The sequence below is a fragment of the Bubalus bubalis genome, chromosome 5 (genome assembly GCF_019923935.1).
Source record: "Bubalus bubalis isolate 160015118507 breed Murrah chromosome 5, NDDB_SH_1, whole genome shotgun sequence".
Taxonomy (NCBI): Eukaryota; Metazoa; Chordata; class Mammalia; order Artiodactyla; family Bovidae; genus Bubalus; species Bubalus bubalis.
The window spans coordinates 23,626,792-23,649,116 of NC_059161.1; the positions used below are offsets into that span (position 1 = coordinate 23,626,792).

The 22,325-nt window shown below is 37.5% G+C and overlaps 1 protein-coding gene across 12 annotated transcripts in view; it reads left to right on the forward strand.

The window, feature by feature from the left end:
* The window catches only part of COP1 (COP1 E3 ubiquitin ligase), a 236,663-nt gene that overhangs the window by 18,359 nt on the left and 195,979 nt on the right, over positions 1-22,325 (forward strand). For 11 of the 12 annotated variants that reach the window (XM_025285597.3, XM_044942802.2, XM_025285591.3 and 8 more), the window contains exons 2-3: positions 8,354-8,413; positions 18,383-18,480. In XM_025285597.3, coding sequence (XP_025141382.1) covers positions 8,354-8,413; positions 18,383-18,480 — 158 coding nt within the window. The remainder of the gene's footprint in view (positions 1-8,353; positions 8,414-18,382; positions 18,481-22,325) is intronic. The other variant, XM_044942803.2, reaches the window with a different exon arrangement.

The window sequence follows — 22,325 nt, forward strand, 5'->3', positions numbered from 1 at the left end:
GTGGGGGCTCTTTTTCCTGGTGCTGGACCCCTGAGCTGTAGGGGCTGACATGGGGCTCAGAACTCTCACTCCTCCTGTGGGAGAACCTCTGTTACATAATTAGTCTCCAGTTTGTGGGTCACCCACCTGGGAGGTATGGGATTTGATTATATTGCAAGTCTGTTCCTCTTAATGGTCTTGATGTGGTTACTTTATGTCTTTAGTTGTAGTTTTTTTTTTTTTTTTCTGGTAGATTTCACTCATTTTCAGTGATAATTGTTCTGCATATTGTTGTGATTTTGGTGTGCACGTGTGATGAGGTGAGCTCAATATCTTTCTTCTCCACCATCTTGGCCGTTTTCCCCAACCCAGTTTTTTAAATGGGCAAAAGACTTGAACAGATGCTTCCTGTATGGACTACTGCAGCAACCAACCAGTTCCCACTATGTAGATGATCCATCACCTCTAGAAGTTGAAATAATGACCATATTATTGGTTTAATATTAAAGGATATAACTCAGAAACAGCCAGATGGGAAAGATGCATAGAACAAGGTACAGGGAAAGGGTGCAGAGCTTCCATGCCCTCTCCACATGTGTGATTCTCCCCAGGTCCCCACCAGTCCAGAAGCTCTCCAGACTCTCTTGGCTGCTATAGTTTCTGATGAGAACTCTGCTGTACTCCTAGTTTTGTTCCTCTATATGTGGTGTGTCTTTTTTCTGTGACTGCCTTCAAGATTTTCTCTTCATTTTTGCTTTTATCGGTTTAAATGCAGTGCATTTATCAGGGTGTTTGTTGTTTTTTTTTTTTTAATTCTACTTGGAGTTTTCTGAACTTCTTGGATATGTGGTGAGGTGTCTTTTTTTTTGTTTGTTTTTTGTTAATTGTTATTTTAAAATGAACTTCAGCCAGTGTCTTCATATATTTATTTTGATTGATTTGATACTGATCCACAGCCCATAGATGCTGTGTTTTCTTTTTCTCTGTGTGTTTTAACTTGGGTAGTGTCTGTTGAGATCTGATTTTCTGCTTCTTTTCTCAACTTGTATTTCACGTATTAATCAGCCCATGGAAATTATCCTTTGTCTCTAATGTTATGATCTTGTGGAGTGTTCACCTTGGGCACATGTGACTAGTATTCAGCAGTGAATCTCTGATGAGAATGCTATGTAGATTTTTTTCGAATTTTCTTCTTGTAGCTCCTTCTTGGGTGTCCTGCCGTAAATTCTTTCCTCTTTCTCGTTCCAGCAAGATTGTGGTGCTGTGCTTGTGTTCTCCCTCCTTGGGCCTGGGAAGCTTTCTCTTGAAGGCAACAAGCTGAATCTATGATAGCTTCGTTTCATTTGTCTGCTTTCCTCAGAGATCTCAGTACTGTGTTGCTTAGTGTCCAGTGTCTAAAAGCAGTTGGTTTATTTATTCTCCCTGCTGCCCAAGCCCCGCCGCTGCCCTGCAACCCAACCCCCCCAACCGCCAGCCAGTTCCTAAGTGTGCATAGTAAGAGGGTAAGTCTGCTTTATTTAAATTTTGACCTCAAGTCCAGAGTGAACTAATCATGTTTCACCTTGTTCATTAACCAGCCCAGGGCTCCTCTTTTGCTTTGTTTCACTTTGTCATGTTCTTTGATTCTAGTTTTTCCTTCATTTATTCTTTGGCAAATTTGAAAATTGCGTTGTAGATGATGGCATTAAAAAAAAATTCTTGGAGGTAGCTGTCATTTCACACGGATATGTCAACAGAGAAAATGCCTGCCTCAACAGATTAGAATTTGGTCAATTAGACATGTTTAGCAACATTCCTAAAGCTGGAGTCAGATGCAGATGATCTGACTGAATGTAAACTTGGCTTACAGTCCCAGAAACAACAGCTTTTAGTTCCATTATGAATTCTTCTAGTAAATGATACTTCACCACAGAAACGGAAAGTATTATGTGGAAAAATCTGGAAATCAGTGACTTAGTCAACAAGTGATTCAGAAAAGTTAAACCCTGAAGAATGAGAATTTGTTGGAAAACATAATTATAAGTGTGTGTGTGTGTTTTCCACAAGAGTGATGTATGATAAAACTTAAATCTAAAAGAGCTTTTTTACAAAAGGTAAAATTCCTAACTGATAAAGAAGTGTTTAGTTTAATTAGCAGAGTTGTTTCTTTTTTAGTTGCATATAATGGTACGTCTTACTATTGATGTCTTTTTAGATTCTGTTGAATAAGGTATTATATTCCTCTCCCTACTTTTTCTTATTTTCCTAACCTCTTCTCTTGGTTTTCTATTGTAATTTATATGTGTTTTTGAATATATGTATTCCTGTGAACCGATACCTGTGAAACATATTTTTTGTGTTTTAATTTTATGTGAATCCTATTGTGTCACAGATCTTATTTTCATTTCTGTTTTCACTTGACAAAATATCCAGTCATGGTGCTCCCTGACTAGAATCTATACTATATAGATGTTTTCCAGTATCTATATATATATCTAAGCACATTTTTACTTCTCCATTCTAGTAATTTTGATCGTTAAGGCTGCCTCTAGTTCCGTACTGTAAGAAGTATCCAGTTTGTTGCCAGTATCCTCAAAGGTATTCCCTATTGACAGATGTGGGTGTTTTTCTCTTAGCTGTGTACACACATATACACACACAAACACACAAATGTAAACCTGTATATATGTATTTACATATATGTACACAAATGCTGAATGTGTATATTTTTATGTTGGGTTCAGTTCAGTTCAGTCGCTCAGCTGTGTCTGTGTCTTTGCGACCCCATGAATCGCAGCACGCCAGGCCTCCCTGTCCATCACCAACTCCTGAGTTCACTCAGACTCACGTCCATCGAGTCAGTGATGCCGTGCATCCATCTCATCCTCTGTTGTCCCCTTCTCCCCCTGCCCCCAATCCCTCCCAGCATCAGGGTCTTTTCCAGTGAGTCAACTCTTTGCATGAGGTGGCCAAAGTATTGGAGTTTCAGCTTCACCATCAGTCCTTCCAGTGAGCACCAGGATTGATTTCCTTCAAAATGGACTGGTTGGACCTCCTTGCAGTCCAAGGGACTCTGAAGAGTCTTCGCCAACACCACAGTTCAAAAGCATCAATTCTTCAGCGCTCAGCTTTCTTCACAGTCCAGCTCTAACATCCATACATGACCACTAGAAAAACCATAACCTTGACTAGACGGACCTTTGTTGGCAAAGTAACGTCTCTGCTTTTTAATATGCTGTTTAGGTTGGTCATAACTTTCCGTCCAAGGAGTAAGCGTCTTTTAATTTCATGGCTGCAGTCACCATCTGCAGTGATTTTGGAGCCCAAAAAAATAAAGTCTGACACTGTTTCCACTGTTTCCCCATCTATTTCCCATGAAGTGATGGGACCAGATGCCATGATCTTCGTTTTCTGAACATTGAGATTTAAGCCAACTTTTTCACTCTCCTCTTTCACTTACATCAAGAGGCTTTTTTGTTGTTCTTCACTTTCTGCCATAAGGGTGGTGTCATCTGCATATCTGAGGTGATTGATATTTCTCCCGGCAATCTTGATTCCAGCTTGTGCTTCTTCCAGCCCAGCGTTTCTCATGATGTACTCTGCATAGCAGTTAAATAAGCAGGATGACAATATACAGCCTTGACGTACTCCTTTTCCTATTGGGAACCAGTCTGTTGTTCCATCTCCAGTTCTAACTGTTGCTTCCTGACCTGCATATAGGTTTCTCAAGAGGCAGGTCAGGTGGTTTGGAATTCCCATCTCTTTCAGAATTTTCCACAGTTTATTGTGGAAAGTCAAAGGCAAAGTCAAAGGCTTTGGCATAGTCAATAAAGCAGAAATAGATGTTTTTCTGGAACTCTTGCTTTTTCGATGATCCAGCGAATGTTGGCAATTTGATCTCTGGTTTCTCTGCCTTTTCTAAAACCAGCTTGAACATTTGGAAGTTCACGGTTCATGTATTGCTGAAACTTGGCTTGGAGAATTTTGAGCTTTGCTTTACTAGCGTGTGAGATGAGTGCAACAGTGCAGTAGTTTGAGCATTCTTTGGCATTGCCTTTCTTTGGGATTGGAATGAAAACTGACCTTTTCCAGTCCTGTGGCCACTGCTGACTTTTCCAAACTTGCTGACATATTGAGTGCAGCACTTTCACAGCATCATCTTTCATGATTTGGAATAGCTCACCTGGAATTCCATCACCTCCACTAGCTTTGTTTGTAGTGATGGTTTCTAAGGCCCACTTGACTTCACATTCTGGGATGTCCGGCTCCAGGCCAGTGATCACACAATTGTGATTATCTGGGTCTTGAAGATCTTTTTTGTACAGTTGTTCTGTGTGTTCTTGCCACCTCTTTTTAATATCGTCTGCTTCTGTTAGGTCCCTACCATTTCTGTCCTTTATCGACCCCATCTTTGCATGAAATGTTCCCTTGGTATCGCTGATTTTCTTGAAGAGATCTCTAGTCTTTCCCATTCTGTTGTTTTCCTCTATTTCTTTGCATTCATCACTGAGGAAGGCTTTCTTATCTCTCCTTGCTATTCTTTGGAACTCTGCATTCAGGTGGGAATATCTTTCCTTTTCTCCTTTGCTTTTCACTTTTCTTCTTTTCACAGCTATTTGTAAGGTCTCCCCAGACAGCCATTTTGCTTTTTTTGCATTTCTTTTCCATGGGGATGGTCTTGATCCCTGTCTCCTGTACAATGTCACAAACCTCTGTCCATAGTTCATCAGGCACTCTATCAGATCTAGGCCCTTAAATCTATTTCTCACTTCCACTGAATAATCATAAGGGATTTGATTTAGGTCATACCTTAATGGTCTAGTGGTTTTCCCCACTTTCTTCAATTTAAGTCTGAATTTGGCAATAAGGAGTTCAAGATCTGAGCCAGTCAGCTCCTGGTCTTGTTTTTGCTGACTGTATAGAACTTCTCCATCTTTGGCTGCAAAGAATATAATCAGTCTGATTTCGGTGTTGACCATCTGGTGACGTCCATGTATAGAGTCTTCTCTTGTGTTTTTGGAAGAGGGTGTTTGCTATGACCAGTGCGTTCTCTTGGCAAAACTCTATTAGCCTTTGGCCTGCTTCATTCCGTATTCCAAGGCCAAATTTGCCTGTTACCCCGGTGTTTCTTGAGTTCCTCCTTTTGCATTCCAGTCCCCTATAATGAAAAGGACATCTTTTTTGGGTGTTAATTCTAAAAGATCTTGTAGGTCTTCATAGAACCATTCAACGTCAGCTTCTTCAGCGTTACTGGTTGGGGCATAGGTTTGGATTACTGTGATATTGAATGGTTGCCTTGGAAACAAACAGAGATCATTATGTCGTTTTTGAGATTGCATCCAAGTACTGCATTTTACCTATGTACAAATTATAGGAGTGGGATTACTGGGTAATAAGTATATGAAAATTCAATGTAGGTTGCTTTGCCAGATGTTTCTTCATGAAAATTCTTGTTTTTCCATACCCTCCCTAATATACTTGGTATTCTAATTTTCTAATGATTTAATGGAGGTAACATGTTATTTTATCATCTTAATTTGCATATTTTGATTACTACTGAGTCAGAACATCTTTCTATATACTTGAAAAGTAGTGTGTCTTCCCTTCCTGTGAACTAGGAATTGATATCCTTTCCCATTTTTTCTGTTGGAATTTCTGTCTTGATTTACAAGAATTGCTGGTTTATGGTGGTACAGGAGGCATGAGTGGTCACAGTAGTGGCTTTAATCCATTTGTAATTTCTTCCTTGTTTTTGATGTTGCCACTGTGTCAGATGTCCATTAAAAGTTTGAGATGGTCTCTAAACATTTTGAGGGGTTTGTATAAAGATTTGGGGGTGTGTAAAGTTTCAGATACCAGTATAGTGTTTAGCTTGTTGGCCAGTTCATATACTTTCTATGTTTGTACTTACGCTTAGGTCTTCCAGCTCATTGTCTTTGGAGGCTATTGATAGGCAGAGTAGAAGGAGTTCTATACTGTTTTTTTATAGTTTTCCCCAAAACCTACCCTTAGTACGTTTTGCCCATTAAAATTGGGAGGAGCTGAGAGTTGGGAATTCCCTGGCAGCCCAGTGGTTAGGACTCTATGCTTCCATTGCAGGAGCCACAGTTTTGCTCTCTGGTCAGGGAACTAAGATCCCGCCTGCCACATAGCATGACCAGGAGAAAAGAAAAAAAAAATTGGGGAAAAGAAACAAAAAGAAAAATCAAAGAAAGAAAAAAGGATAAAAGAAAAGGTATGACTTAGTGACCAGAGAAATCAAGGAGTAAGTGGTAATTGTGAAAAAGGGTAGAACACAAGTGATTTGAAGATTCCAGGCGTAGGGGCTGAAGTAGACCTGAAGAGATCTTTATAAACAAAAGGAAGATTTGTTCTTCAAAATCATTCTATAATTCTTTGACACAGCCTTTTCTAAGATTAAGAGAATTACTTGCAACTCTTCCTTTTTCTTACTCATAAAACTATATATAGTCTACTCAAGAAAGATAATTTTCACTCTTTTTGGAGTTTGAATGCTAAGAGATGGGCTTAGAAAACTGGAAGATTAAAAAGTAGAATATGATTCATAATAGGTAATCTTAATAATCATGAGGTTTGAAGTATTCAAAATTTTAAAATTTTAGGGCTTTCCTTGTGGTACAGTGGATAAGTGTCAGCCTACCAATGCAGGAGACATGGGTTTGATCCCTAGTCCAGGAAGATTCCGCATACTGTGGAGCTAGTGGGCCTGCCTGCCACAACTACCGAGCCCGCACTCCAGAGCCTGTGCTCTGCAAGAAGAGAAGCCACCACAATGAGAAGTCTGTGTGCAGCCATGAAGACCCAAATTAATTGATTAAAAAATGTTAAAAATTTGAAAGCTATATACTGTTCATATACAGTTGAGTAAATATTTCTATCTGTAAAAAAACACAAAAACAAACATTGGCCTTAAGATACCTGCTTGAGCACCCAGTGACCAGCTGTACCAGTGTAAAATAAAATTTGTCTATCCCGGATCTGCTCTTCAGCATCCTTTAGTCACAGACTGGGATCACAGAGCACCCTGGGCAGCTCATCCATGTGTCCTCAGGAGGGACTCCCACCCCTCTTCCTTCTTCATCAGACGGAGCAAGATAGACTTCGTTCCAAAAGAAGAACTACCGAATCCCCACATTTAAGAGATTTCTCCTTCTTCTGAGTCTGGAACAGTAAAGACTTGACAAATCCAGTGCAGTCTTTGCCAGGATACTATAGGTGATGAAATGCCGAGCTTGTGTGACATTGAGACTTTATAACTTACTTAAAATCTCACATTCTGTGATGGTACTTATGCCCAGGAAACTTTCCTTGAAGGGAGTAGAAGAATTTTCATTTGCAGTTTAATTGTCATGTATCATCAGTAAGGACTGGATTTGTATACCAGTGACAGAAAACTCAATAAATACTGGCTTGAGCAAATGAGGATTTGCTTTTCTCATGTAATGTGAAGTCCAGAGAGAGACAATTCATGGCTGATGCAACTGCTGAAGAATGTTACCAAGGAACTCATATCCTGTGTTCTTAGCCTATAGTTATCTTTATGATCACAAGATGGCTGTTGTATCTCTGGAGACTTCATGGAGTTTTTGGAAGGAAGAATGGGGAAGGATAAAGGGAAATTGCTTTTTGTAAGGCTTTGCATATTTTTGATAGACTGTATCCTCTCAAGAGATTGATAACCACCTTTCCTTGGCCAGAACATGTGGCATAGTTGGTGTGACTTGATATTTAACTTATCGTATGTGAAAGTAGTATAGAATAGTGGTCGAGAACATGCACTTGAGTTTGAAAATTTGGCTGTGTTACTTCCTAGCTCTGTGACTTTTAACATCACTTGTGTTGATTTCCTTATCTATAAAGGATTGTGTTAATATATGTCATTATTTAAGTGGACATGCATAGCTTGTGTTAAGTATTAGTTATCATTAGCATCTTCACCACCTGGAAGAGTTATTGAAATTGTAACTGTAAATTTATCACTCAGGAAATTAGTTTTCTTTGAAATAGAAAATAAAAGAGCATTTAGATGAGTAGGTGTTGTCTCTGGTACCAGGGATGATCGAAAAGATGGTAGAACTTAATTACTTTTGTGATTGCACCACACTGAAAACAGTTACGGGCAAGTTAAAATATTGGGGTCAGTTAAATTATTCATTTCATTCATCTTAGAACTTGATGGCTCACAAATTATTATTTTACCAGCAATCCACTGAAGTTCATTCAGCCCAATAGAAATTTCATCTCTCATTAGTAAAAAATTTGAAGACTTACCTGTGTACTGAAATATGATTTTGTTGATACTGTTATGACTTTTTCCAATTTGTAATTACTCTACTTAAAAAAATGTATTAATTATTTTTCTATTTGTTTTTAGCCCCATCTGCTTTGATATGATCGAGGAAGCATACATGACGAAGTGTGGTCACAGCTTTTGGTAAGATGATTTTATTTAGTGAAATTGTCTTCTGGCAGTTTTTAACTTGTGTGTAAATGTAGCCAGTGAGAAGTTGCATTTTTATAGTTGCTGTTGGTTATTTTGAATCATATTTCCTTGACTGATACGACTTTATAGGTTTGACAGCTCAAGGCAAATATGGTTAATGGTGTAGTTTCTGTGAAATACTTTGATTTACCATGAAATCAAATATGAAATTATAATTAATAAACTTCTGGGTTTATTAATTGTTTAAAGAGCTTTGACTGCTGTTTTAGGAAACTGGAGGGTGCTGGGTATCAGAATGAAGCATGAAACACCTTTAACTCACTCCTGGGGGTCAAATGTGAGGGTCACTGGCTAGCAGTCACAGGCTAGCAGGTCACTGAAAAAGGATATTAGAGGATTAAAAATTTCTTGTCCTTTAACACTGCTCAGTGCTGTCTTTAGGTTATATGTCACATAAATTTGTGTGTTTTGAAAGCATTTCAGTTGTGATGAAATACACATATCATAAAATTTACCACCTTAGTCATTTTTAAGTGAGTAATGTTGAGTATTGTTCACATTGTTGTGCAGTCTGTCCCCAGAATGTTTTCATCTTGTAAAACAGAAACTATCCTTATTAAACAAGTCCCCATATCCCTCTTCCCCAACCTCTGCCAGTCACCATTCTACCTGCTGTGATTTTTGACTACCCTGAATACCTCATATAAGTAAATCAATCAGTATCTGTTTTTTGTGACTGTCTCATTTCACTCAGCATAGTGTGCTCCGGTTTCATCCATGTTGTAGCGTGTGTCACAGTTTCCTTCCTTTCTGAGGCTGAATGATATTTAATTGCATGTACAGTTGGCCCTACATATCTGCAGGTTCAGCATCTGTGGGTTCAACCAACTAGGGCTCAGAAGTATTTGAAAAAAAAATTCCAGAAAATTCTAAAAAGAGAAACTTGAATTTGCAGCTCACTGGCAACTATTTCCATAGTATTTACATCATATTAGATATTATAAGTGATCTAGAGATGCTTTAAAGCATACAGGAGGATGTGCAGTAAGCTATGTGCTAATACTGTACTATTTTGTATAAGGGACTTGAGCATCCTTGGATTTTGGATTCTTGGAGGCCCTGGAAGCAATTCCCTGTGGATACCAAGGGATGACTGCATGTATCACACTTTGTGCATTCATCTCTCTGTGGACACTGACGTTGCTTTCATCTGTTGAAACTATGGTTAATAATGCTGCTTTGAACACTGATGTATAACTAGCTTTTTGAAATCCTGCTTTCAGTTCTTTCAAGTGTTTACCTGGAAGTAAAATTACTGGATCATGTGGTGAATCTGTGTTTAATCTTCTGTGGAACTGCCATACTGTTTTTCCTGCCTGCAGTACAATTTTACATCCCCTCAACAGTGCACATGGGTTCCAGTTTGTCCACATCCTCTCCAGTACTTGTTATTTCTGGTTTGATTCTTTTTTTTTTTTTTTTTAAATAGTGGTCATACTAATGAGTATGTAATTTCTGTATGTTTAATTCCTTTAGTTTATTTATTTACCTGTTTGATTCAAGATGATATATTCTACTTGCCATCAACTCCCTAAATTATTTACACTGTTTATTTAATATTTCTGTTGTGTTATACCCAACAGGTATACCTGCTTCTTTAGCAACCCAGTAGCAATCGTTTTGCTCCCAGTTGTAGCAAGCAAAAATGTCTGCAGCCATTGCCAGATATCCCTTGCTGCTGCTGCTAAGTCGCTTCAGTCGTGTCCGACTCTGTGCGACCCCACAGACGGTAGCCCACCAGGCTTCCCATCCCTGGGATTCTCCAGGCAAGAACACTGGAGTGGGTTGCCATTTCCTTCTCCAATGCATGAAAGTGAAAAGCTAAAGTGAAGTCGTTCAGTCATGTCTGACTCTAGCGACCCCATGGACTGCAGCCTACCGGGCTCCTCTGTCCATGGGATTTTCCAGGCAAGAGTACTGGAGTAGGGTGCCATTGCCTTCTCCAGATATCCCTTAGGAGACAAAATTGCCCTTAGTTGAGCATCCTGATGTAAAGCTGAAAGAGCACGGTCTTGAAGTTGATGGACCAGGAATCTAGTTCTGGGTTCTGGGTCTAAAATTTACCTTTGTCAAGTCATTCAGCCTATCTTCTGCTGCTGCTCTCCAGCCCTCAACCCCCATTGTCTTCGTGTCTTGTCACCTCTTCTTCTTTCACAGATTTGAAAGGAAAGTGTGAAAACAGATTGTAAGGTGAGGTTTTCATTTTTCCTAACTGCCCTTCTCTAACTTATAATTTACTGTGGCATTTAAAAAAGGCTTAAGAGTGTGCTAAAGCAGTTCAGAGATCTTGTTTCCCTAAGTTGTGAAATATAATAAATTACTGATTGACTTTATAACTAGACAGTCCTAGTCTTTTCAGTGAGTCCTATAATCTTCATGATATGTCTTTAGGTCATTGTTGGGAAGCCCCATTAGTTTCTTAAATACCCTTTTTTTCTTTCAAATAAAAATAAAGTTTAGATCCTTGTTATAGTTCAAGTTACTGTGTTATACTCTGATGTGATTATGTTTTAAAATACCTACCAGAGAGCAGTTTTTGGTAGGATAGAGATAATAACATTGGCAGGAACCAATAAACCTGGAGTCTGACAATCCCAGCCCCAGGCTTGATAAACTATGAAATATTTTGTGGTGGTAGTGGTTTAGTTGCTAGGTCATGTCCACCTCTTGCAACACCATGGACAGAGGAGCCTAGCAGGCTACAGTCCATGGGATTCTCCAGGCAAGAATACTAGAGTGGGTTACCATTTTCTTCTCCAGGGGATCTTCCCAACCCAGAGATTGAACCTGGGTATCCTGCATTGTAGGCAGATTCTTTACCAACTGAGCTACAAGGGAAGCCCCTAAATATTTTGCACTTTTGTTTAAAGCAAAAGCTCATAATTATTTACCTTATCTGTTATGTGAGGCCTATGGAACTTTAGTCATGAACAGTAGCCTATTGTATCAGCTCTTTGCTAACTTGAACCCTGGGGCTGGTAACCTGGAGTCAAGTTGTCTGCCAGCTGAAGGCTCAATCCAGATTATTAACACTAAATCAAATTGAGTCACATTAATTGTTTATCCCTGGTCCCACTTATAAATGATAAGTCTTTCCTAGTAACACGTTGGAGACCATAAAGCAGGAAGTTCTTTCTCTTTATTCATTCCCACTTCACAGTCAATCTGCTATTAATATTAGCTATAGTCTAACTTAAACTCAGTGATATCATTTTAAAAAACTGGCTTCTGTGTGGTATAGAGATAAGGCTTGTTCTTTCTCTTTCCCTCTTGCGGTCTCCAGGTTGTCCCCTGTCCCCTGCTTCTCTGACCTCATGTATACCAGTGGCTGATTTACTATTTTGCTTTATTACAAATTAGTTAGAATTAATAGGGTCCCTCAGTGTTGTCACCACAGCATGCCTGTGATCAAGCCTGAGGGTCAGTTTGTCTGTTGGGACTTTTGACTAATCGACCATCTTGTGCTTTACTAGTACCAGGTTGTTATATACGAGCGCTGGTACTAATCTGTTCTTTCTGTACCCCCTTTTTTTGAGAATTTTCTCATTACTCAGTTTTCTTTATCTGTTTATCCCTGTTGATTCAGACAGAAAAATCTATTATATTTTGTAGGTAGGTAAGTACTTAATAGGAGAAACAGAACAACTATATACATCTGTGGAGAAATAGTCATTCTTTGTGATCAGATCTACACTTGTTAGGGAACACAGGTACCCATTTATGTCAGCACACTGTGGTACTAAGTTTTTTTTAAGAGTTGCATTGTGAGTAGCTATTGAAAACTTCTCAGGTGGACCCCAAATATATATATCCTTCTTATCTCTTTCTGCTCACCTATTTTGATTGCTAGTTTAGGTACTTTCTCTTCTTTTGGAATCCACAACACTGCATTTGGACTTGTGTTGGTCAGGTAGATAGATGAATGAGAATGAATCAGAGTTACAGTGATAGGGCTTCTCAGGCAATGCTAGTGGTAAAGAACCTGCCTGCCAGTGCAGTAGATACCAGTCGCAGGTTCAGCCTCTGGGTTGGGAAGATTCCCAGGAGGAGGGCATGGCTACCCACTCCAGTATTCTTGCCTGGAGAATCCCATGATCAGAGAAGCCCAGCGCCTACAGTCCATAGGGTTGCAAAGAGTTGAGCACGACTGAAGCGACTTTTTTTTTTTGTTTATATCTGTTTTTTCATGTATTCAGCGTTTATCGAGTTCCAACTCTTCAATGGGATATTAGCTAGATATTGAGGGTAGAGAGATAAATGAAACAAATCTCTGCTTTTAATTAGCAAATAGAGCTGCTCTGAGACATATACACAGATTAAGTACAGAATAAGACAGTTACTGTTTCTCAAACTAGAGAGGAACTACCTGAGGTGGTAGTGAGGTAGTAGATGTTATAAAATAAATTTGATTCATCTTGTTATCACTCCACTTTTGTATGGTGGGATGTAATTTGATACATTTAAATTTTACAGTTTAGATGGGTATTATCAAGTACAGTGCAGAAAAGTCATTTGAGCTTCTGTTTCTGGTTGTGTCCTAGACTTCTTTTTTTTCCTTCTGGGAGAGGATGGTATAGTAATAAGCTTAATAACAAGAGATATGATTTGGGGGTTGAAGAAAGGAGAGGAGAATATTCTACTGGATTCAGGAATAATTTGTATATTGACAAACTCTCTAAATTTGTATATTGACAAACTCTCTTTAGTTTATTGATAAACTAAATAAACAATTTAGTTTATTCTCATAATTTTATTTGCTCATTTTCCAACTAGCATTTCTTTTCAAAAGCTATTTGCTATAACCCCTAATGTCCTTCTGGAGAAGGCAATGGCACCCCACTCCAGTACTCTTGCCTGGAAAATCCCATGGACGGAGGAGCGAAGAGTTGGACACGACTGAGCGACTTCACTTTCACTTTTCCCTTTCATGCATTGGAGAAGGAAATGGCAACCCACTCCAGTGTTCTTGCCTGGAGAATCCCAGGGACGGGGGAGCCTGGTGGGCCACCGTCTATGGGGTCGCACAGAGTCGGACACGACTGAAGCGACTTAGCAGCAGCTAATGTCCTTCTTCTGCTTATCTGTTAGCTCCTGTCTCCCACCTTTAATAACCTTCTCAGATTCTCTCCTTCTTGACTTGCTTTATTTAAACATGCAGGTGTCTTTTATTTCCTCATGGTCACACAGAGTGGCCTGTGGGATCTTAGTTCCCCAACCAGGGATCTAACCTGGGACATAGCAGTAGAGTGCAGAGTTCTTATCACTGGATCTCCAGGGAATTCCCTGCAGTTTTGTTATTTTTTTGGTAAGGATTAAATCTTGTCATGTGGGCAAGTATTCCGGTAATATTAATTCATTTCCTTTTCCCCTGAGCAGACTATAAATGTTTCCATGTTGGAACTTTTAATCTATTGTATTTGCGTATCTTCTTTATGCTTTTCCTTTGCAATAAAAATAAAAACAATTTAACATTAAAATGAAAAAAATACTATTTCTTTCATTGAAATTTCCATGTAGGAAATTTTTTCTCCTATATGGAATCTATCTTGTGGTAATATGGTATTCCTAGCCTGGTCATAGTTGTGGGGGGTGGGGGGCGGGTGATGATACTGTTTCTGGAACACTGTGCAAGTCATTTGTTCAGTGTGTGAGTACCTGTTAAATGCCAGAGACCACCGTTACAGTGATTCTCTGTCACATCCTCCTCTTTTGCTTGTCTTCCAGTAACACATGTGAGATGAGAAAGTAGATAATAACGAGAAGAGAGCAACCTGATAGTTGTAGGTTTTTGTTTTGATAAGGTGGAAGAAAGTAGGCAGATACAAAAATCTCCTTCAGTTTATGAAGGTGAAGTAAATTTATAGCAAGTTGGACCCAGAATAAAACAGGTACTGTCAGTGGATAGCCAATAGGGACCTACCATACAGCAGAGGGAACTCTTCTCAATGTTATAACAACCCAAATGGGAAAAGAATTTGAAGAAGAGTAGATACATATATATGTGTAATTGAATTACTTTGTTGTTCACCCGAAACTAACACAATAGTGTTAATCAACTATACTCCAGCGTAAAATAAAATGTTAAAAAAAAGAGATATTGTCTTTTTTTAGGAATCATCTTTATACATAAATCACTCTAATAAAAATTTAGAAGTAACTTTTTTTCCTGATTATTAGGAGCAGTACATGTTTACTATAGAAACTTGTAGACACTTCCAAAGAAAAAGTTTCCCATAATTATATGACCCAGAGGCACATACTGTTAACATTATGGTGAATGTCTTTTTTGATTTATTTTAAATGTACACATTTAAATGCACATAGTTTTGGTGTGGAGTCTTCAGGATTTTTTTTTAAACAGAGTATCATGTCATCTGCATACAATGACAGTTTTACCTCTTCCTTTACTTTTACCTTTTATTTCTTTTTCTTGTCTGATTGCTATGACTAAAACTACTAGAACTAATGAATGAATTCAGCAGAGTAGCAGGGTAGAAGATCAGCATGCGGGAATCTGTTGTGTTTCTTTACGCTAACAATGAAATGTCAGAAAGAGAAAGTAAAAACAAGACAATCCCATTTAAAGTTGCATTAAAGAAATTAAAATACCTAGGAATAAACTTAACCAAACTGCAGTCCATGGGGTCATAAAGAGTCGGACACGACTGAACAACAACAACAAAGAATAATGAAAGATGTGTATGCTGAGAATGATAAAACATTGATAAAGGAAAGATGATACAAAGAAGTGGAAAGATATTCCCTGCTTTTGGATTGGAAGAATTAATACTGTTAAAATGGCCACACTGCCCAAAGCAATCTACATATTTAATGTGATCCCTATCAAATTATCCATGGCATTTTTCACAGAGCTAGGACAAATAATCCTAAAATTTATATGGAACCATAAAGACCTAGACTTGCCAAAGCAATTCTGAGGAAAAATAGCAAAGCTGGAAGCATAACCCTCCCAGGCTTTGGACAGTACTACAAAGTTACAGTAATCAAAACAGCATGGTGTTGGCATAAAAACAGATGTATGGATCAATGGAACAGCATAGAGAGCCCAGAAATAAACCCACATGCATATGGTCAATTAATCTCAACAAAGGAAGCAAGAATATACAATGGAGAAAAGACAGTCTCTTCAGCAGGTGGTGTTGGGAAAGCTGGACAGCTGCATATAAATCTATGAAATTAGAGCACTCCCTTATACCATACACAAAAATAAACTCAAAATGACTTACAAACTTAAATATAAGAGATGGTACCATAAAAGTTGTAGAGGAAAGCATAGGCAAACATTCTTTGACATGTTACACCAGTGTTATCCTAGTTCAGTCTTCCAAGGCAAAAGATAAAAAATAAAAGCAAACATAAATAGATGGGACCTAATCAAACATATGGTTTTGCACAACAAAGGAAACCATAAACAAAATGAAAAAATAATGTACAGACTGGGAGAAAATATTTGCAACTGATGTGACCAGCAAGGGCTTAACTTCCAAAATAAACAGGTAGGTCATGAATCTCAGTGTAAAACAAACAAACAAACAAAAAACCAAAAACAGCCCAATTAAAAAATGGGCAGAATACCTGAATAAACATTTCTCCAAAGAAGACATACAGAGGGCCATCAATTGGGTGATAAAACGCTCCACATTGCCAATTCGTAGAGAAATGAAAATCAGAACTACAGTAAGTAGCATCTCACATTGGTCAGAATGGCCATCATCAAAAAGTTTACAAATAAGTAATTGCTGGAGAGGGTGTGGAGAAAAAGGAACCCTCCTACATTATTGGTAGAAAGGTAAATGGGTGCAGCCCTTGTGGAAAGCAGTCTGGAGATTGCTGAAAACACTAAAAACAGAGTTACCACATACATGACCCTACAATCATACTCCTAGGCACATATCCTGAGAAAATTCTACTTCAAAAAGATACATGCACTCAAATGTGCACAGCAGCACTATTTACAGTAGCTAAGACAGGGAAGCACCCGAAATATCCATCAACCAATGACAAGTGGATAAAGAAGATGTGGTATATATTCAGTGGAATATTACTCAGCCATTAAAAGTAAAGCGTTGGCATTTTAGCAACATGGGTGGACCTAGAGATCATCATACTAAGTGAAGTAAGTCAGGCAGAGAAAGACAAATACCACTTACAAGCAGAATCTAGAAAAATAACACAACTTATTTATAAGACAGAAACAGACTGACAGACCTAGAAAACAACTTACGGTTACCAAAAGGGAAAAGGGATGGGAGGGATAAATTGAGTGTGGGATTAATAGATACACAGCATTGTATATGAAATAGGCAACAAGGATTTACCATTGTTTAGTTCACGGAACTATATTCAGTACCTTGTAATAACCTGTAATGGAAAAGAATCTGAAGCTGCTCGTGTGAAACTAACAAAATATTGTAAATTAACTACAATTTAATTAAAAAATTTTTTAAAATGTACACATACTCAATTTTTTAAAACAGTGGAATTGTATCCACTGTGTTAAAGATTATTTTTATTCAGTAGCATAGTGAAAGTGGCTCAGTCATATTAGACTCTTTGCAACCCCATGGACTATAGTCCATGGAATTCTCCAGGCCAGAATACTAGAGTGGGTAGCGTTCCCTTCTCCAGGGGTTCTTTCCAACCCAGGAATCGAACCCAGGTCTGCTGCATTGCAGACGGATTCTTTACCAGCTGAGTCACAAGGGAAGCCCAAGAATAGTGAAGTGAGTAGCCTACCCTTTTCCAGTGGATCTTCCTGACCCAGGAGTCGATCTGGGGTCTCCTGCATTGCAGGTGGATTCTTTACCAACTGAGCTATCAGGGAAGCCCTAGTAATGTAATGATTATTTTCATAATGTCAATTTGATATTTCTTTTCTATTTAGTTGAATGACATTTTCAAAGTTTTTATTATAAGGCAATATACAGTTGTCAAAAGCCAAGCATTATAGAAATAAATAATCTGAGAAGGGAAAAATTTATCATAATCTTATTTCTCTAGCTAGGCCTGTAATAGTTATTATTTTTCATGGCTTATAGTTACATATTATGATATGAATTTTATTGGCTCTATACATTGGATTGATGTTTACAAATTTATGTAGTCAATTTCCTAATGTTTTGGTTGCTTCTAACTTATTTTGCTGTTTACAAATAACTTTGAATTGAACATTTTTCTACTTATATATATTTGCTTATTTCCTAAAGATAAATTCCAGGAAGTAATATCACTGCATCAAAGAGGTTTCACAGCCTTAAGAATTTTCCATACAATTTGTCTTCTAGAAAGTTATGGTAGTTAAATTTCCTGCAACAGCATATGAAATTATTCATTTGTACATGTACTCCTAACTCTGATAGCCTTTTGTTTATTTTTCTATTCTGATTGGTAAAAGGAAGTATATAATTTTAAATCACTTTATCATCCTAGTGAAGATGGTATTTCCCATGCTTATTGACTAATCTTTGGTTTGTTGATTTTTCTGTTCTTCTCTGATTTTCTTTTTATTTGAATGAGCTCTTGTTATATTAAGGATATCAGCACTCCAAGAACACAGTTTGTTTGCTTAACTAAATTGTAGGCTTTTGTTTTTCTTCCTATTGTTATGTACCGTTTAAATTGCATAAACTTACATTTTAAATTTTATATCCTGTAGGCTTGTTACTTAGTTTATTTTTAAATAACTTTCATATACTATTATCTAATAAATGTCCTATGTACTTTTTTTATGAGTAAGTATAAGCTGAAATAAACTTGATAACTGCTAGATTACCTATGTTGAAAATGAGGAATAGAAAACTAATAGGCATTATTTTGTGACCAGTTTGCTAATTAGTCACTGATTTAATGAAGCCTATTTTATTTTTTCTTTGTTAATAGCTACAAGTGTATTCATCAGAGTTTGGAGGATAATAATAGATGTCCCAAGTGTAACTATGTTGTGGATAATATTGACCATCTGTATCCTAATTTCTTGGGTGAGTCTTTGGAATGATTTTTAATATTTAAAAATATTCAGTCTCCAAAAGGTTGTGCTAGCACTAATTTATTTAGAGAACATAACTTAGAGGTAAGCATGTCTCTCTGTCCTAGTCACCAGAGTCCTTTCCCCTGTCTTCCTTGGGTTATGACATTGATTCTGTACTATATGTACCGTATATCATATTGTATCTGTTTCATTAAAAAACATTGGTACAATTCTTAGGTTCTTACACTGATAGCTAGGTAGAATGTGAGGCTGTAGGAGAAGACCAGAGTTTCAGATCCCTGTCTCTGTATCTTGTTGTGTATTCTTGTTTCTGTTTTGGGGCAGCAGCAGTGGAGGGAAAAGTTAATGGAGAATGGGAAGGGGGGACAAAGTTGGGTATGAGCACTCCTGGATGAGGGAACAAGAGGCTATGGCCTGGGGAGGCAACTGAAAAGTAAAGCCGGGAAAAGGAAGATGTGAATATGGAACATTTAAGGGAGGAATGGTGACTGGAGAAGACAGATACAAATAGGGAACCTTAAGGTAAATGGTAAGTAGTTGGGAATAATACCTAGTCAGAGACCAGTTATGAAAAATATAGAAATTCTACTTGTTGAAAAGCCTTAGGTAGTGTGGAAAGTCTTCAGTTTGAGTTTTTGTGAATGAAGATTAATTTTCAGGTGTGGATCCGCAGGAAGTAGGGCACTATTGGTTATGTATATCAGAGAGGATAATTCTTCTTTCTATAGCGTAACATACTTGGAGGTAAGGATATATAGATTCTGACCTCCCTGTGCTTCAGTTGCAATTTGATTTGTTTGGTGTTTATAATATTAAATCATGACATGGAACCTGTTTAGCCATGGCTTTCCTTTTTTTATTTCTGTTCTAAAATTCCATTGACTTCAACCCTTTTTTCTCTTTCATTCTTCATTGCACTCCAATATCTTTTCATAAAGGAAAATAAATCATTGGATGATTGCATAGCAGAAAGGAACCCTGAAGAAAATATTTTGATGATTTTCTGTTGAAATACCAAGCTCTTCTAGATAGATAAAGTCTTATAACAAACTAGGAGAATGAACTTAGGAAAAGAAGAAATACTAATTGATATGATGCTCTGTGGGACTGGACTTCATGTGCTGAATTAGGGAAACTGAAGTCCTGCAAAGCAGATGCCTTTGTCCTTGAACTTACAAATATGGATTGATGCTAGTTTATGAGTTTTAGAATCACTTCTCTTTGAGTTCTTATAACTTCAGAAAACTACTCCTTCTTTTGGAATGGTTAAATACAGAAAGGAAATCAGTGATCTTAAGATTTTGGTATTTACCAAAAATTTCAGGCAGTATTCCTTAATGAGACCATAAGTTAGAAATTCTCTTACGTAAATTTCTAAATAGAGTGAGAATACCCATACGAAAGGAATGTGAAAATATTAACACTAAAATGTAATTTCATAGTTTATATATTCTCAAATGTATACATTCAGTGAATAGTGAAGTCATAATTACTGATTTCCTTAGCTAGACATTATCTTCATTATGGTCTAGTTTTTAATCTTCTCTTTATATGGGTAAAGAATTTTGGTTTTAGGTAATTTAAGCATTAAGTATTTTATGCCCAGATTTGAAGTCTTAGTTATAATGCAGCTTCCATATGAGTATTTATGTCAGCCGTAGAAATAACATGTCATCCTGATACATTTATTCTGTTTCACTGCCTGTCACCCTTTCCAGTCTTTACCTTTGTATAGTGACAGTCAAATCCTTAGGTTCCTGTGCACTCAGGAAGCTACTGAGATCTGTTTCTGAACGTGATATATCACTTGTTTTTTCTGTACTGAAAAAAAACCCAATTTATTCCCATTGATTTAGTTTGAGATTACATGATTTGTATAATGCCTGTAGTTCTTCGCTGGACTAGAAAAATGTTGAGCCTTCTAAAAGTAATATCAGATTTCTTCTTGAGCATCGTAAAATAAGTGTAAGTTATATGATTCTGAAGTATTCTAATATTTTTATTGATAGATTAGGATCCTTCACTTTTAATGCTTTACATTTACTTGAGTCATGGCTAGAGGGCTGGGCTACACATTTTCAAAAAGATCTTCAAACCTTTTTGCTTGGATGACACATAAAAATTCTGAAAAATGATGTACTTCCCACGTTGATGCCATATTTAAATTAGCATCCAAATTTTTCTTTGTAAGTTTTAGTGCTTGTAAAGAATATAGTTTAAAAAGTATTATAAATATGGTTATTTAAAAATAAGCTTTTATCTCTTTTTAAAATGTATCTAGTGGAAACTGAATAGTATAGTGATTTGATACTTATCATTGTTTCAAAAATAAAGACTTTTCGTTAACAATGAGAAATTTTGTATTTTGTCCCTTTGAACTTCTGCTTAAGAGAAGTGGGCAGTTATGGGCACAAATTGAAAATATCCCACATAATTTTGTCATTATGTATTTTTGGGGCTTCCCTGGCAGTTCCCTGGTTAAGACTCCATGCTTCCAATGCAGGGGGCACAGGTTCAGTCATTGGTTGGGAAATTAGGATCCCACATGCTCCGCAATGCGGCCAAAAAAATACACACACACAACACACACACGCTTGAAATTCTTACTGATTTATCTGTCGTACTTTTCTGTAACAGAAAATAGAAATTACAGACTTTGAAGTTTCTTTTGAACTTTTGAGTGTGGTTTTTCTGATTTGTAATTATTTGACATGCATCTGATCAAATATCTACAAATTTTGTAAAATATTAGACATAAAAATTTATTCAAAGTGGCTGCTTAATGTGTGATGATGTTCTTCTCAATTAGTTCCATTGCCACTGATAGTTATTACTAGGACAGGGATTCAGTTTCATTTATATTTTCTTATTTAGGATCATCACAGTTTTTTTAAAAAATTGGGATATAATTGACATATAACATTGTGTAAGTTTAAGACTTTTCCTTTTTATTTTGAAAAGGGTAAGTCATGAGAAGCTCGGCTTACATAAATACTCTGACGGGGATGGAAGGAACTTTGTTCCAGCACTGTCACTTATTTCTTTGACCTCCTTCTGAATTACATGCTTCAAAAAAGGAAGCACTCATTTAGTAAAAACAAAAAAATTTTTTTTTACCTGCCATAATCATGAACCAATCCACTTCTTTCTTCAGTTTTAATGAGAGCAAAGAATTGGAAGTCATACACTCCAAACACAAGCGGATTTGGTTTTCTGGTCTTTACACTCATGCATTTTTTTGTCAAGACAGGTATTTTGATTTTTTCCTTGCATGCCCTAAGCCCTACACTACAGTTCCAACTTTTTCTTCTTCCTCTGTCTTTCTTCTTTCCTTCCCCCTTCCCCCAAAAGGGGCATAACTCTCACTTTTTGCCTTTCTATCCTCTTTGCTTTTTAGTTCAGTTCAGTCTCTCGGTCATGTCCTGGCTCTTGTGACCCCATGGACTGTAGCATGCCAGGTTTCCCTGTCCATCACCAGCTCCTGGAGTTTGCTCAAACTCATGTCCATCGAGTCAGTGATGCCATCCAACCATCTCATCCTCTATCATCCCCTTCTCCTCCTGCCTTCAATCTTTCCCAGCATCAGGGGGTTTTCCAGTGAGTCAGTTCTTCGCATCAGGTGGCCAAAGTATTGGGAGCTTCAGCTTCAGCATTAGTCCTTCTAATGAATATTCAGGACCGATTTCCTTTAGGATGGACTGGTTTGATCTCCTTGCAGTCCAAGGGACTCTCAAGAGTCTTCTCCAGCACCACAGTTCAAAAGCATCAATTCTCTGGCACTCAGCTTTCTTTATGGTCCAACTGTCACATCCATCCATGACTACTGGAAAAACC